The sequence below is a fragment of the Onychostruthus taczanowskii genome, unplaced genomic scaffold (assembly GCF_017590055.1).
Source record: "Onychostruthus taczanowskii isolate IOZ18803 unplaced genomic scaffold, ASM1759005v1 scaffold19, whole genome shotgun sequence".
Classification (NCBI taxonomy): domain Eukaryota; kingdom Metazoa; phylum Chordata; class Aves; order Passeriformes; family Passeridae; genus Onychostruthus; species Onychostruthus taczanowskii.
Genome location: NW_024499128.1, coordinates 2,581,224 through 2,597,515, shown reverse-complemented (window position 1 = coordinate 2,597,515; position 16,292 = coordinate 2,581,224). Strand labels below are relative to the sequence as shown.

At 41.2% G+C, this 16,292-nt stretch overlaps 1 protein-coding gene across 5 annotated transcripts; it reads right to left on the bottom strand.

Moving 5' to 3' along the window:
- Positions 1 to 867: 867 nt before the first annotated feature.
- On the bottom strand, positions 868 to 11,585 carry METTL22 (methyltransferase like 22). Of its 5 annotated transcripts, none has more exons than XM_041401979.1 (12): positions 11,485 to 11,585; positions 9,994 to 10,076; positions 9,745 to 9,879; positions 7,096 to 7,446; positions 6,688 to 6,728; positions 6,458 to 6,602; positions 5,929 to 6,000; positions 5,780 to 5,833; positions 5,165 to 5,245; positions 4,426 to 4,528; positions 3,483 to 3,651; positions 868 to 1,774 (listed from the first exon to the last, which is right to left on the bottom strand). In XM_041401979.1, the coding sequence occupies exons 3-12, from the start codon at positions 9,872 to 9,874 to the stop codon at positions 1,739 to 1,741; spliced, it is 1,182 nt and encodes a 393-aa protein (XP_041257913.1). In that variant the 5' UTR covers positions 9,875 to 9,879; positions 9,994 to 10,076; positions 11,485 to 11,585; the 3' UTR covers positions 868 to 1,738. The 5 variants fall into 5 exon arrangements, with proteins under 5 accessions (XP_041257913.1, XP_041257914.1, XP_041257916.1 ...); XM_041401980.1 differs by having other exon boundaries at positions 9,745 to 9,867; XM_041401982.1 differs by lacking the exon at positions 5,165 to 5,245.
- Positions 11,586 to 16,292: the final 4,707 nt, after the last annotated feature.

The following is a 16,292-nucleotide window of genomic DNA, read 5'->3' as shown; positions in this document are numbered from 1 at the left end:
CTCTATGTTCATCTCTTCAGAAAATGATCCATTTGGACGACTGCTGGATTTTCCAGCCAGATCCAGAAATGCTCCCAATTGCCTGATGACTTTATTTAGCAAAAATGAAAGTCAATTTTCCAAATAAAAATTTAATCTCCCCAACTGAGCAGAAATACTCATAGGTTTTAAATTAAGTGCCTTCACAGAAATGAAGGACTTGCAGGTGAGTTTCTTTGATAATTCCAAAGACTTTGAGAAATCCTGTGTAAGAAAAAGCCACAGGATTGCCTAACTGCTCACACTGTTTCACATCAGCCTTGTACATTCTTGTACAGCCTTCAAAAAATCACTACTGAAATAAGCAGCTACATTCAAAAATAGTTGAATCTACCAAAGTTAATAACATTACATAACAAACCAACAAACATCAGTTTGTGAATCTTTGGATTAAAACACAGTTTTTCATCTTTGAAGTTCAAATGAGGGTTCTGAGAGAAAAGTTTTGTATTAATCTAGGCAGATATGTGCTAACATAATGTAATTTTTACTTTGTACTCACAGGGAATGGCCATCATCGTCTAATAACCTTTCATCCTATTAAAGAACACACAAAATAGGTCTTTGGACACATAAGCAGGTTATGAAATAACTGACCTGCACCAACTTTCAAGAAGTCCATCAGATGCTTCTAATGAACCTCTTGCACACTCCCACAAGTCCCAGGCTGGAAGAGCTCCATCACTGACACTCTCCTGGTGCTGAGGAATGCAGTGGGCACAAGGATTCCCATGGCAGTGTACATATAGCAAAATGATATAAAAACAACAGCGCACATAACATTTATAAAAGTGCAAGCAGGTTTTTGGATTCATTAATAACACAGGAGCGATTTAATAAATATGTTTTATTTTAATCCAGAAGAAAGATATTAGAGGCCCACTTTTGTTTGGGCAAGACATTCTTGGCCAGTTCCCTACCCCCAGCCTTGCACGTACATGCTGAGGGCAGAACTCCAAGTATTTCAAGAGCTATAACATCTCCATTCATGTGGTACCTTCTCATCCTCAACCTGCCCAAGACAGATTAGCTTAAAATTCCTGCAGGACAATAAAGGGTTGACTTCCTATACTCCAAAACGTCTGTGGAGTATTTTTAGAGGCTCAAACAAAATGCATCTTGTTTCCTTTCAGGTCAGACAGTGGCCCAAAAGTAGAGTGATTTATATAGGACAAACTGAGATTTAAGGGCCAAGTTTCATAAACAAATTTCTTAAAGAAAATTTCATTCATGACAAACAAGTCTTGCCCAGAACACTGTTTCACAAATGTCCATAAATACAAATAATATGTGGAACTGGGATGAGACTGAGAACAGTGTCCATGTTGTGTAAACTGAAAAGGGAAATGCACAACATCTGCAAATCAGCAACATGGGAAAGGTTCTCCCAAACCTTCCAAACCTCTTCTTCTTCTTTGCCAAACTCTAAGAGTGAAGTCATCAACCCAAAAAGCAAGTCACTGCCACTGCCTGGCATCCAGCAGGTACTTGGAAACATCAAAGAAATCATGTCCAAGTGCACAAGTCCAAGAAATGAAGTGCCAAACCCAAAAAAGTAAAGCAAAACTGCCTTGCAATACTTTCTGAGAACGCAATTCCACCAGGAAGATGCTTTTCTTGGGATGAAAATCCTTATCTTAACAGAACATCAAAACAGCCCTCCTCCTTAGGTAAAGATCTTCTCTTCCCTGTGGGCCTGTCACGTTAGGTGCTGAGCCATGATCTTCCACAATTCCTGTAAGAGCAGAAAAAATACATACAGCTGTTTTCTCACATCAGTAGGTTGCAACTATGAAAAAATTCCACATGCTCTCTGTAAGACAAGTCTTAAGACATGCCCTATACCTCCATCTATAGATAGTCTCCATCTATGGACGGATACCAAATCCATGTCTGTAATTTCCTGGAACAATTATTTAAAACAGAGCACTACAGCTGATTGCTTCATTCTTGTAGCATGATTAAAAAAAATAATGTGTTTTTAGTATAAAGTAGTTTGTTTTAAAATAGTTTTAAATTAGCTCCGTTGGTCAGAGCATGGTGCTAATAATGCCAAGGATATGGGCTGGATTCCTGTATCAGGCCATTCATTTAAGAGTTGGATTCAATTGGATTCAATTGTCCTTGTGGGCCCCTTCCAACTCAGAATGTTCTGTGATTCTGTCGTTTCACTGATCTGCATGATCATGATTGGTGATCCTGCTAATCCTAAGTATTTTGACTGATAATCCTGCTCTCTTTCTTAGCCTGTGTTGACAAATGGTTTCAATAATGCTGGTAAAAAAAACCAAACAGCTGAAGGAATAATTTACTAAGGAATTAAAGTCTCACAAATGCATGGCTTATATAAACACAAACCCCCTTCTCAATCCTACAAGACAACAAGGATGAAAAATTCTTAATCACTTCATTTCTTTAGAATATATTAACATATGCTTTGTCTGCTCCACAGAGGATAATTAAGCAGACTATCACATACTCTTCACCATGTCATTGTTGAGTTGTGGCAATAGACCTAATGATAAATAAAAACATAAGCACTTTAAAAATGCATAGATTTCAAGGGTCAGCAGCTTTCCTCAAAGCAGCCAGGGAACGAGTTTACACATTTATCTATAATCCAGGTTACTTTTGTGTACTTTTAAAACTTTTAAACAAGTTTTACACACGTTTTATGCCTGAAGGTATCAGCATTAAGTAAAATAAATCAATCTCATGAGGTTACTGTGGTCCCTGTCATCTCACTATGCATACACACAGTATGTTATGTTCACTACAACAACACAATTTCTTTGTACCAGATTTGCAATCCAGTGCAAGATTTGCATCTCCTCTAAAAAGATTAATTAGACTGGATTGTTCTAGAAGCCTGTTAGCTGCTAGTCACCCTGCATAATATTCCTAAGAGTAGATAATTTGGAAAAAAACAGAGAAAGAGAACTGTAAGTGCTTGAGAGGTAATTAGATAACCAGAAATATTATATCTGACATGTTTCTCAATAACACAAGTTTACAGCTAATTGACTTCTTCATAGATATTAGAACATTATGTCCTGAACTCTGAACTGGGAAAGGAATTGCTGAAAGTGTGAAATGAAAGCTCTCCTACAAGAAAATAAATGAGAAGAGCTATTAGTCCCATTTTCCAGTTCAGTCACAAAAAATGGCATTTTACAAAGTATTATCCTTTGAGGAACTGAGGGCAATCTCAGCCACCCTACTGCTGGTAGAAACACAATTCTGTCCCAGCCAAAACCAGGACATGTCAATCTAGTACAGATTATGTAAGCACAAACAAGAATCATTTTAAGTCAAAAAAACTAAGTGGAAATGAAAGATAATGTTTATTCTCCTGTTCTTCCTTCATTTTCCATAAACAGCTGATAACTAATTTGAGATGATTAGCCTGACACAGTACATTTATTTTCATGAATGCCACTTACCAACTGCTCAATCCGTTCATACACAAGGAACTGGCAGAAATCAAGCTTAATGGGCTCCACTGTATATTTCATTTTTCCATCTTGGAGGTTCTCCAGATCATTTAGAGTATTTCTAAAGTGACTGTAAGCTTCACATGTAATATCCATATGTCTTAAAGTGAAGTTCAGCCTGGTAAAAGAGTAATTCATTTAGAACATCTCTCCTATACTGGCCTCTTATATAGGTGTGTAACTTCTCTCAGCTAAGGAAAAAAAATGAATGTTCTCAGCACAATTAACTCCCTTCAGCAGCCAAAAAATGTACACCCCCCATTCCTGAAAAGCAGAAAAGATGTTATATCAGCATCAGTACACAGTAACTCTTGGATGAACCTTTCCATTGATCTTAGGGCACTTTGCCACAACAGAATCATTGGCTTGGCTTCCTGGACAAACACCTGGCAGCAAACCACAGGAAGAGTTATTGCTTACATATCTCTAGAGATTTAAGCAAAGCCTGTTTGTGTATCAGCTTATGAATGAACTCCAACACACAATTACTTAAAAACATTCATTGATTCCTTGAGAGCAAACAAGAGAAACTGGTCTAGAGTTGCTCAAGCTAAGAAATAAATACCCTAATTCTAAACCACTTAAGTCCATTCTGTGACCTCAAAAATATACAGCAAATGTTATCAGGCATTATATCAATCTAGCCACCTATTTATCCTTATTTTCTCAGAGAGTATCTCAGGTGAGGCAAAGGTAGGACAACAAAAGGCAAACTCCTGTTAAAGTCAAATCTAACTGATAAAAATTAAGCATGTAGTAAAAAAAAAAAAAGGCTTATCCTGAGCATATACAGCAGCCTGTGATCAGCTGATACAATGAAAATCAGAAGCCAACCTCTAATTAAAACACACAGTTTTAGTGCTTTTTATATTAAGTTCTTGGTAATACTCACCTCTTTTCCAGTGCTAAGTAAACTGTGCAAGAGTTTCTCAAGTTGTGTGTGATTCTATATAGAGTTCTGAACAAGGCATCTGTCAGGTCATCATCATAGAACACTGTTAAAAACAAGATTAAGAGCATATGTATAATTAGGTATATAAATTACTGAAGTGCCCATTATGAAACAACAGGCCTTAGTTTGATTACTCAAATCAAACAAGTCACTCTTTTATCTAAGTGCAAAGTACATTTTTAATGGCAACAACTGACCCTGTAAGAATATTCACTGCTGCTATTTATGCCAGGCTTTTTTTAAGCTTTCTCTCATCAGAATGGGAATCATTTGTCAGGCAATTTACAAGCTTTGACAAGAATTCTCTCAGCCAGGAAATAATCGTACTACAAAGCTAAAAAACCAGGATATTAGAGAGTAGAGAGCCTCTTTCCTTACAAAAACCCACACTAGGCTATAATTAATTTACCATTATAACCAGATCTCCTTTGAAAGCAGGACACACCAAAGAAAAGGAAGAGCTACAGCTTGCAACATCTGTTCTCAAAATTGCTAATTCAGAATGTAAATATAAGTGTTTAGAAAAGAAAAATACAGGCAGGAACACTTAAGGCAGAGCTTTGGCAAATTAGGCAAGGATCTGACCTATTAGATTTTAAAAGCAAACTAGGTATGTTTAAATTATTACTCACAATGCTTGAGTGTTTGATTTAAAAGCTTACTGTTTGTATTTCCCTACCATCAGCTGCCATTATCACAGAACAGTGATCAAGCAAATCAGCAATCTCTTCTTCAGACCAGCTATAAGGAGCTTCAGGATCTGGAAGAAAGAATATGGCTTGGGTGTACATGATTAAATGTCTCAAGTGACTGGAGAAAAGGAATTTCCCAGCTCCTGTGGGCAGCTGCTGCTCCATAAACAGAGCACATCACTCAAGAGAAATCATAAGTTCCCCTGTTCATTTTCTGATGTTCTCCCAGTCCTCTGCTTTCTTTGTTATGTCCAACCCTCCCAAGGCTGACTGGCAAGCAAAAGTTTTCTTCCAATTAAGAATTTACAATCCTGTGGCAAGATCACAGCTTTAAATACATTGAAGCAAGCACACCTTTAAACAAAACCCCAGATATATCCTTATATAAGTTTTGATTAATCTTCCTATTTTATCGTGCTTTAAAAATGTTATTCTTCATTAAAAGAATCTTTATTTGAAAGTCTAATAAACATAAAATCTTTTCGACTGGCAGTATCAAATATTGTCATTAACCAGAATCTTCTTTGAGGCCCAAGAGAGGCTTTTGAAGATGTAACACCAAACACCAACCCAATCTAAAAGAAGCCATTATAAGCACCTACCAGTGCAGAATTCATCTTTCAGCCAATCCAGTTCTTTCACTTTAATTTCCCCTCCTGGGGTTGAACAAAGATCACATCAGTCACAAATGGCCTTTCAGACAGCACCTGGGCTAAAGCAGAGAGTGAAAATCTGACCATACAGCACATACCTCCTGGCTCTATCAGATGTTTGTTTAATGCAACATTTTGCTCACACATGGCCAGGAGATCTTCACCAACATCTGGAAAAGAAGAGATAATGATATTAAAACCAAGAATATTTTGTATGGGCCATGTATGCCTCTCAGACTAATACTCAAACTTTCTCTCAAGCCCATGAGATAAAGGAAGATTCAGGGCAACTCTGTCCACTGATGATTGCTCCCCTAGTATCCTTCTTCCTTTTGTCTTTCAGTCCTAAGCTCTGAGCAATCCTTGAAGAAAGAAGATAGATTCCTACACTACCTATTTTAATCTGAACACACTATCTTGAATTCACTGCAACATATCTTGCTTTTAAACTCTTCAGCTTTCTCAGCCCCTTGAGAAAGTTCCTGTTATTTTTCAGTAAATAACACAAATTGATACTCATTAATAAAAATTATTAACTATAACTGAACAGATGAGTCTGAAATACCAGGATGAAAGCACTGCTTTGGCAAGTTTCATGAAAATATTTAACTGAAAAAACTGCCTTACCTGTGCAATAAACTCTCTTGGCAGCTGTTCCCATGATAATGCTGGTAATTCCAGTGCCACCTCCAAGCTCCAGCACAGAGCAACCCCTGAACGTGTCCCTTTGAAAGAGAATGTAATCAGCCAGAAGGAAGGCAGCACGCCAGACCTGGGGACAAGGGAAGCACTTAAAACTGAATCAGCTCTGAAGCACATTCCATGAAAATCAAGACACTACAAGGCAGAACACGTACTTGTTTACCAACGTCTTCCAAGGGGGTTGCCATGGTGTGTTCTGTGGAAATGAGAGAGAGCAGAAAACAATTATCTCAAAATTGTTCAAATCAAGTTCCATAGTGGCAGGTTTGAAACTAAGGCTTTGCTTCCCTTTCAAATATAGAACTAAACACTCTTCATTCTATTCAATGCTGAATAATGCCAAACACCCACTCTAACTAAGGAACACCGAGTTCTCCGTGGTATACAATTGCCCAAATCACTTCCAGGGAAAAAATGTGAATTTTTATTTGCAATATCACAGTATTGTGATAATTATTTTCTTTCACTTAACAAACTGCTGCTCCATCTCTAAGAAAATTTTTATTTTGTTTTACTAAAACGTATCTGCCATATTTCTCCCTGGCTGAAAACTTATTATTTACCTATTTTAACAACATCACTGCAAGTGCACTCCTGCTCTTCGTCTTCAAAAGCATCTTCTTTCCCTTTCATCAGAATGACAGGGCACACTATATCCCTCAAAAGATCCTCTGCTTGCAAATCAGAGGCACTTCGAGGCTTTCTGACCACTTCCAAGTCTCCGTCATCATCTAGCAGAGCTTCTACTCCTTCACTACTTAATTCTCCTTCTTCTTTCACATTACTCCTGTCCTTGTCACACAGTTCATCTCCACTTCTGCTCTGGTGTTCTCTTCCTGTGGTAATTTCTCTCATGTGTTTCCCAGATGCCAAATCTTCTGTGCTCCAAAGCAGTTTGAAATATGACAGGAATACTGTAAGAACACAGTGTTGGAGGGAAAGGTTAAACACCAGATGAGGCAGAACCTGTGCACAACTTCCACATGCATGAGATTTTGGTATTCATTATATGCATGAAAAATCTACAGAGTAAAACACGATACAAGCAACTTGAGACACAGTTCTATTTGCTATGAAGAAATACTTCTGTTATTAAGTTCTGTCAGCAGAAATTAACAAAGCACTTTCACAGCATCTGCACAGCCACAACAGGCACGTTTGTCTGATTTAGTCATATTTATTTTAACTCTTGGCAGAGGGGATGCTTTCTTACACCCTCCAAAAGTTCTGTTCACAGAAGTTCAAACTAAGTTGAAAGCAGAATTAATATAAGTTAGAATTTGTTTATTTTGATTAAGATTCCTATCTTGTAAGAAAGAAGCATGTTCCAGTAAAATGCAAGTTGAATTTTTGTTTATTGCTTTGAAAGTCTTTAGGAATTCAAGCAACTTCAAGCTTTGAAATTGGCTCAGTATATAAGAACAGAAATAAGTGCACAGGAGGCAAAGCTGACACTTCTGTAATTTTTAAAAAATGTTCAAACTGATTATTCAAAGAGATTAAATGACTGAAGCTATTCTTAATGACCAATTAATTAAAAATTTTTACAACAATCACTCATTGACATCAGCATCTATTAAAAATTTAAGTTATTAAAATGTGGACCTTGCAATTTTAATTACAAGAATCTGTACTGCCTGACAACCACACATAAGGAAGAACAGACATTCCATAGTCCTTCCATCAAGGTTCATTCCCAAGAAAAGGGAAGAGATAAAGTGCTTGTGACCACTGCTTTAAACAATTTCACAATTTATGGAGTTCTATTCCAGTTTCTTTAGTAGGCAAGGTGTTCCAAGGTGGTCCACTGAAATCTGACAGAGGTTCCTCTCTAGTGAGACCATTTTTAGCTAGATCTAATAAAATCTTCAATGCCTGTCCTAGCATGAGAAATTTTTAAGGTCTCGTTTGTTGGCACGATGACCAAATGAAACTAATTGGAATAGAGGATGCCATCAGTGAATGAAATGCTTTGTTCTCCAAGTCCATTCTGATCCTCTGCACTTCTACAGCATTCAAAAGGTGGAAAGTCAAACTGACTCAAAGGCGAAGAGACTAAATCCCCATAAACTTCCCCAAAACACAGCAAAGTGGCCCTGGTACATTGTTATGGCATTAAAGGCTGTCATACCACAATGCAATTCTTGTCTCAATAACCAGAGGAATGTCCCAGACAGAGCTCACTGAAGTAGGTAGAACACACTGCACTTCCTCCTGCTGAAAGGTCCTTTGCACCAAGCACAATCACAGCAAACATCAAACAGCATGAAGACCCACCACAGCATTAATTACCTGCGTTTTGACCTGAACAGGGTCAAAATTATTATTAATTTCCTTGTCAGGCCTACTTTGATAATTTCTCACATTGTCATACACCAGAACAGCTGCAGAAGTTACTCTTTTGATGTCACGACTGGGTTTGCAAAAACAATTAACACTTTTGTCACAGCAGGACTTTTGTACAGAACATTTTGCCAGCAGCTTCAAGGTCAGTTCCCTTGACAACTTTATAGCAACCTACAAGCTGGCAATCAGCCAGGGGCATTTGCCAACTCATTTCCTCTATAGCCTTGACTCTTCAAATTCTATGTCAGTTAAAGCCATTGCTGTATTGAGTTTTCTTGTTTTAGAAGCAAACACCCCCCCCCAAAAAAAAAAAAAAATCAACCCCACCAAGAGAAAATAATCAAAACAAAAGAAACCCCACCACATAGCCCAAAGAAAGAAAGCTGTTATGCTCCCCTGGAATAGATGGTACCACATAAACATTTATTTAAACTTGATTAATTAATTATTGATAGTTTATATTTTAAACTTAAGTTACACTATTTAAAACCCCTGAGTTCTCACCTTTTGTGTGTAAGAAACATCACAACCTTATTTTAAATCATGACTCCCAAAGTGCTGTATTGACAATATTGCTCAATGAACTCTTAAATTAAACCAGCAATTGAGTAAATTTGGTTACTTTTTGTCAAAAAGTAATTTAAAATTTAATTTTTAGGACAAGCTGTCTACAAGATTTCATTTCTGGAGTTAATTTCATGAGGAGAACACAGCTAGCCCTCTTTCTAAAGACTGAGTAGGAGGTGATTCTGCTTATAACTGGAATAAAATATGTAACTATTAATATCAACCACTTAGAGGAGGATTCAGCCTTCCAAAGACCTGAGCACAGTTAAAACACAGCTCCATCAGCCAGCATCCATTACCTGGCTGTCCAACTGCATTCAGTCGTACCATGAGGTGTCTTTTGCTTGGGCAGTGCAAGTGCACATCAGACAGCACGGTGTCACTTCTGAATGTGGGGTTATCCATCTCCTTCTCTGCTACATCTACCATGGGAGCTGGTGAGAGGAACAAGGAACACCTGCAGTGCTCAAACAGCCCCTGATGCAGTGCTGCCACAAAGGGATTCCATTCTCTCCCATTTACAGGCGTCCAGTAACAGTTTTGCTCACCAAGGGAAACTCAGGAATCATTTCTGAGAAGGTGTGGTCGTGCAAGCTCCACCACGCTCCAAGACAACATCAGGATATTCAACCTAAAACCAAACACAGGCAGCTTTTGGTGGTAGCCTGACAGTCTGAACATTGCTTCAGCAGCATTTCAGAAGATAAAAGTCAGATAACACTGTTCAACAAAGTAGCAATGCTCCAAGGCTCTCTTTTACAGAATCCTCAAATACATAGCTGTTAGCAGTTCAGTGGCAGCCACTGTGTATTTTAGGAAGAGCTACTAATTTGCTTGTGTTACAAACAACCTCCCCTGAAAAAAACAAACGTTGCCATGACTGCACAGAATTACAATGCCTAATCAAGGTCTTCGAAGGGAATAAGGCGACTTATGTTGGCATTAACGTCTTGAATGGTTATGCTAAATTTGCTATTATCCCGTTGCGCTTGAACAAGATCACCGAATGGTTCAGGCTGCAAGGGACCACAGTGGCTCCTCTGGTCCCACCTGCCTGCTCAGGCAGGGTCATTCTGGAGCACAGCATCGTCTCCAGATGGTTCTGGAGTATCTCCAGCGAGGAGACTCCACACTCTCTGAGGGCCATCTGTCCCAGGGCTGTCCCATGTCCCTGCATAGGGAAGTTCTTTCTCACGTTCAGGTGGAGCTTCCTGGGCACCAGCTCCTGCCCTCTGCTCCTGCCCCATTGCTGGGCCCCAGGGAGCAGAGCCCGGTCCCTGCTCTGAGCCCTCCCTTTGATGTTTACACACATTAAAAAGGCCCCCCTCAGTAATCTCTCAACTTCAGCCTTTCCTCCTGAGACAGATGCTCCAGACCCGTGATAATTTAGTAGCTCCCTGCCGGACCATCACACCTATCCACTCACAACACTCCGGGCTGCAGAAGCAGTCTGTATCAGTGCCTGCGCACTTCTGTGAACTCTGCCAGCTCCAAACCTGCCCTGTCCCGGCGGGGCTGGGCGCGGGAGCCAGCGCAGCCCTGCCGGCAGTGCCCGGCGCCGTGAGATGTGCGCGGGGCTCCGCTCCTGCTGCGGGGCCCGCCGGAGCCTCCGCGGGGCTCAGCGCGGCCGGGCCAGGCTCCGCGGGGCTCAGCGCGGCCGGGCCAGGCTCCGCGGGCGCGCCTGTCCTCGCGGTGGCACCCGCCTGTCCCCATGGTGGGACCCGCCTGTCCCGCATCCCTCCGGCAGGACTGCCTGTCCCGTGTCCCCACGGTGGAACCCGCCTGTACCGCGTCCCCCGACAGGACCCACGTCCCCCGATAGGATCCGCGTCTTCCCGGCCGAACCTGCCCGTCCCGCTTCTCCCCGCTCAGGCCCCGCGTCCCCCCGGCGGCTCTCCCGCTTTCCGCCTCTCAGATCCCTCCTTTCCACCTTTCCCCCGCTCAGATCCCACCTCTCCCCCTTTCCCCGCTCAGATCCCACCTCTCCCCGTTTCCCCGCTCAGATCCCACCTCTCCCCCTTTCCCTGCTCAGATCCCACCTCTCCGCGCTCTCCGCTCGGGTCCCGCCTCTCGCAGCCGCTCCTGCCCCTCCCGGTGTCGCTCCTCCCGGTGTCGCTCCTCCCGGTGTCGCTCCTTCCGGCTCCTTCCGCTGACGCCGCTGCCCGGCGGCCCCCGCGGGTGCCCGCTGTGCTCGGGGCCGGGCCGTGTTTGAGAATTGCCCGGCTCTGAGCCCCGCTGGAAGCCTGCCGGGGGCGGCAAGGCAGCGCCAGCCGCGCAGGACTTGCTCGGAGTTTGAACACGCCTTTCCTACGCGCGTTTTTACTTCTTAACTGATTCTAGCATCACTTGCCCTCTCTCGGTTCGTCTGTAATGCCATGCAAAATCTACAAACGGCTTGAAAACAAAGTGGGAAAACCTCTGCGGAGGCAAATAGGCGTTTCTTCCTTAGTCTAAATGTCAGTATTCAAGTACCACTGTAAGATCAGCTGAAGCAACAGTTGTTCACTTGTTTAGGGAGTTCAGTTACTTAACTCTGAAGAGTTGTTAATTATGTATGAACCAGGTGAAATAAACAAGACTGAGTTAATCATTGAGTGGAAACATCATAACCAGAGTCTTTGGGAGGCTTTAACAACAGGAATTTGCCTAAGAGAGTTAGACCACCAGATTTTAGTACCTACGTTTTGGACCATGGTGTTTTAGGCAGTCATTTCCCAGCTAAGCTCGTCGGCGGTGAGAGCTGGCAGCTGGTCTGGCCCTGGGGCTGTGTGGTCAGTCCGGAGGTGCAAGGGAGTGTGGGCACAGGGCTGCTCAGCAGCTGGACACTGAGCAGCCCTCTGCAAAATCACAGACGGAGGTGGGCTCCAAACTCCCATCTGTGTTCTAGTTCACCTCCCTGGCAAGTCTGCAGGGGCTGTTGAAGTTGTTTTATCTTTCAGCAGGAGGATCTTGTTCAAAAGTGTGCATTTACATATTAATTACTGCATTAGCATATGATGCTAATGTCAATTGCTATAGCTGATCCTTGTATTTTTCTTGAGTAGTAGGAAGTATTAGTCAATGATTAAAAAACCTTGGAATGGAATTTATAGTCTGTATCTATTTCTAGATGTCTCCTCATCATCTGCCTCCCTCAACAAAGGCTAAGAATTATTAAATAATTATTAAAAGAATGAAATAATCTTTCCTTATTTTTACAGTGAAGTGTATTGAGTGGCAATGAAATGGAAAACACAGAAGCCATTCAAATATCTCATTGCAGTTTCTGTGGGGAATTTTATTAGATGAATATCTGACAAAAATGCTTTGGAGATTTGTCCTCCTTTTATCTGTCTTCTGTGAAAGAGCAGAACATTATTTTACTTCCTGTGGTGATACACTGCCACATAAATTATTACTGCAGTGTCTCTCTCTGCTGGCATGCTCCTCACTGCTATGGAGTACTAAGCAGGCAAAGCAGATTGTCACAAAATCTCACCAGTTTGCAGCAAGAGGCACTTACTGGTGCACAGGTTTTGTGTAACTGGAGGTGTAGCTAAAAATCTCCATTGCATGGGGACATTAAAACACAAAGTTACATTACGTGAGAAATGGAGCTACTGCAATTGCTTTTCTAAGAAATTCTGATACCTCATTTCACATATGCATAATATTTGGGCAAAGCAGGAATATCTCGTGGCTGCAGAAGATCTGTGGCTACAGATGTTATGACGTGGGTGATAATGAAAATTGTTTAGGGAGCTGCAGTTCCTGCACTACACACAAGAGGGCTTCGGCAGCAAATTCCCGAGATGTACCTCTTTTTTAGGGATGCGCCTAAGTTGCGTTTCCTGTCTTCCTCACAGCCATGTGACCTAGGAGTTTGTTTAAATTTACCTCACATGCCAGACAACTTTACCAAGGTTTAACTGCTTGTTTGAAATGATGAATTGGGCCAGTTTAATCCACTGAGCAAGTACCAAGGAGTTGGCTGTGCTGGTTGCTTCAGGTATGTCCTTCCTGCAATCCCCTTTTGAATTCAGTGCCATGTGCTGACACTCCATGGGGTCTTTCTGGCAGATCAGGTAATACTGAGTAAGAGTCAGGACATTGTATGTCTTGTAGTCTCTCATCAGAGATAAATTGTGACTGGTCAGTGCTTTTTAAAATTCGTTGTAGGTTGTGACTCTTCAAAACTGGATGTGTACAAGTACGTGATGAAAATATTAAATCTGAGAAGGAGTAGCCAAACCTCAGATCAACCAGCAATAGTTACTAATTTCCAAGGGCAGTGAATCTGAAAATTGTAATAGTGTGTATTGTCTAACTGCTTTTCTCTTTTGAGCCACAGGGGAAGTAGTTGTGGTAAGTTTAAAACAAGAATAAACTCCAGAATCCCATTAGCTTTACTGGAAGGCTATGCAAAGCTTTACTGAATGGTAAAACTGCCTTTGAATTTAATTCTTCATTCAACAAAAAGAACAACAACAACAAAAACAGGAGAAAAAATGTGGTATTTCTTGGAAAAGGATTGTGAATGAAATTAGATATGTTGATTTTGCTTGTTGCCATGGCAGCAGTTAATTACAGTCATTGGTGCACACTTGCACTGCCTGGCTTTCCTACAGTCAGGTGGGGAAACTTTGTGGGAATCCCTGCCTTCTTCAGTTTACAAATAATCTGCTTCTACTAATGCAGCACCTCTTCACAAATACAGACAGGGCAGAGGTCATGAAATAAAGAAACACTGGGGAAAATGGAGGAATTCAGTGTGGTTCTGCTGCACCTGAACAGCACAGGTTCAGAACATTTGAGGAGGAACTGCCCTAGAGATGAATTTTACCCAGGAAAAGTCCTGGGAAGCAAAGCTGGTGATTCCCAGAGCACAATGCCCTCTGAATCATCCAGCACCCAGGTAACCCTGCAAGCAGAACAGCGAGGGTAAAAGTTACACAAGCTCTGCCATGCTCAGGCTGGAAGAGACTGATGCTTTTGCTGCATCACACTCTGGGGACTAATAATTGACTGCAACTATGAGAGCATATTCTGAATTATCTTTGTTGTTCTGAGCAGCAGATTGACTTTGGCAGATGCAACCAACGCCTAGTCTATGCAAAGCAAAGTGTTCCTTCTCCATAAAGCTAAGCCTAGATTAAAATTTTGAAACTTTAATGCTATAGATCCTAGTTTAACATTCAGAGATCTCAGGAAATTGAAACTCAAGAAATTGAGTCTCAAGAGAAAATGATTTGCACTACTGGCTTTTTCCTTTCATTATAAGCATTTCCCAGTGAATACATGAAATTGTTTTGTTAACTATGTTTTTAGTTTTCTGACTTTGCAGGAATTATTTGTTCCCTAGCATGGCATGGTGATGTGGAAATGAAACCTTTATGTAGAGTTGACTTACTCTTGATATAAATGTTTGTCATCAGCCTGGTCAAAAAAGGATCTGGCGTTAGTAGGCTCTAATTTAGGTTTACTGTGAAGTTAGTCTAGGCAGAGTCTACAAGGACCTGCACACATCTTGATGGCTGAAATAGATTATTTAATAAAGTTTCTAAAAATAAGCACACGTACAAACTTTTTGGGCCCCAAGATCAGAACAAAACCTCTCCAAGACAGAGTATCACTGATAAGCATCTCATTCCTGATTAACAGCTTGTATCCAACTGGGTTAAATGTTCCTCCAGTTTTATACCCTTTGCTTTCCCTTGGATTTAACTGGGAGATGACAGTGGCAGATCATTGCAGAGGAGTGATGATTCAGGAGTATGAGTGCCTCTGGTTCAGATTTATGAGAACTGATACAACCTCTAAGACATGGTATTTGTGGGGCTAATTTAAACTTTCAAGTAACACTGCAAATGTAGTTGGAAAAAAAGAGACAAACTTGGGATCCCAGTTAAGACTGTGCCCCAAGGCTTGCTCATTTTATCTCCCTGCATTAGTTAGTCTAACAAAACATTTCACTTTGCTTCATTAACTTTGTATCATCCAAACATTGCAATTACAAGGAGCTAGCAGCTGCCTGGTTTGTGGAACTACAGAGGCATTTTCACAGATTACAAATACAACTTGGAGATGTGAGAAATAGATGGCAAGAGCTCAGAATGATGCTGTGGCTGCTTAACAGTGTATTCCTGAATATAAAGACAATTATATTCCCAGCCATATACACCTTTCAGTAGTTTTGCAGAGCAAAATGTGGTCTGTAGTGCTGATGATTACTGTGTTTATTTAAACACTCTCTCTCAAGGAAAATGTTCCTTTTAACTGATCCTACTGCTGAAGCCCTACTGGTTCACGATAGCTTGTTGCCATGGATGGGTAATGATGTCACACATTCTGCCCAGTGTCCATGCCAGAAAATAAATGAGAATGACTTTTTTAATTACTCTGAGTTACTTAGCAATTCCCTGGAAGGCCTGAAGTGAATTACAAGGAAAAAAACAAGATGCCCCATTGACCCTACCTGCATAGTATCTTTATGCCAGTGAAGAGATGCAGTAAAAGACCAGAGTAAATTCTCTGCAGGTTTGAAAGCAAGGTTCTATTACTGAAACACACTTTGTTACTCAACAGATTTCAGCGGGCTGAAGATGAGCAGGAGGCTGGGTGAAGTATGGCTTTAGGGCTCACACATGAACATCTCAGTAACTGTAGTTTCTGGAGAGGGAGCTTGTGTCTTTCCCTCCATCGGTGACATTCTAACAGGAATATGATCCCGAGCAGGGTACAGACATCACTGCACCAGGCAGTAAATGCCACGCTACTGCCTTCTCTCACACCCCCTTTCAAATTAGGTTAGAACTGGCCTTTTGAGGTCGGCAGCTGGAAGGCACAGAACAAGAGAGAATCTCTTGTA

What these genes read in the sequence shown, in the direction of transcription:
- METTL22 (XM_041401979.1), bottom strand. Translation starts at nt 9,874, where the DNA reads ATGGTAGATGTAGCAGAGAAGGAGATGGATAACCCCACATTCAGAAGT. An exon ending in CAAGAGAGTTTATTGCACAG is followed by an intron (nt 6,001 to 6,457) that starts GTAAGGCAGTTT and finishes CTTCTTTTCCAG; the next exon opens with ATGTTGGTGAAGATCTCCTG. An exon ending in TACTTAGCACTGGAAAAGAG is followed by an intron (nt 3,652 to 4,425) that starts GTGAGTATTACC and finishes CTCTTTTACCAG; the next exon opens with GCTGAACTTCACTTTAAGAC.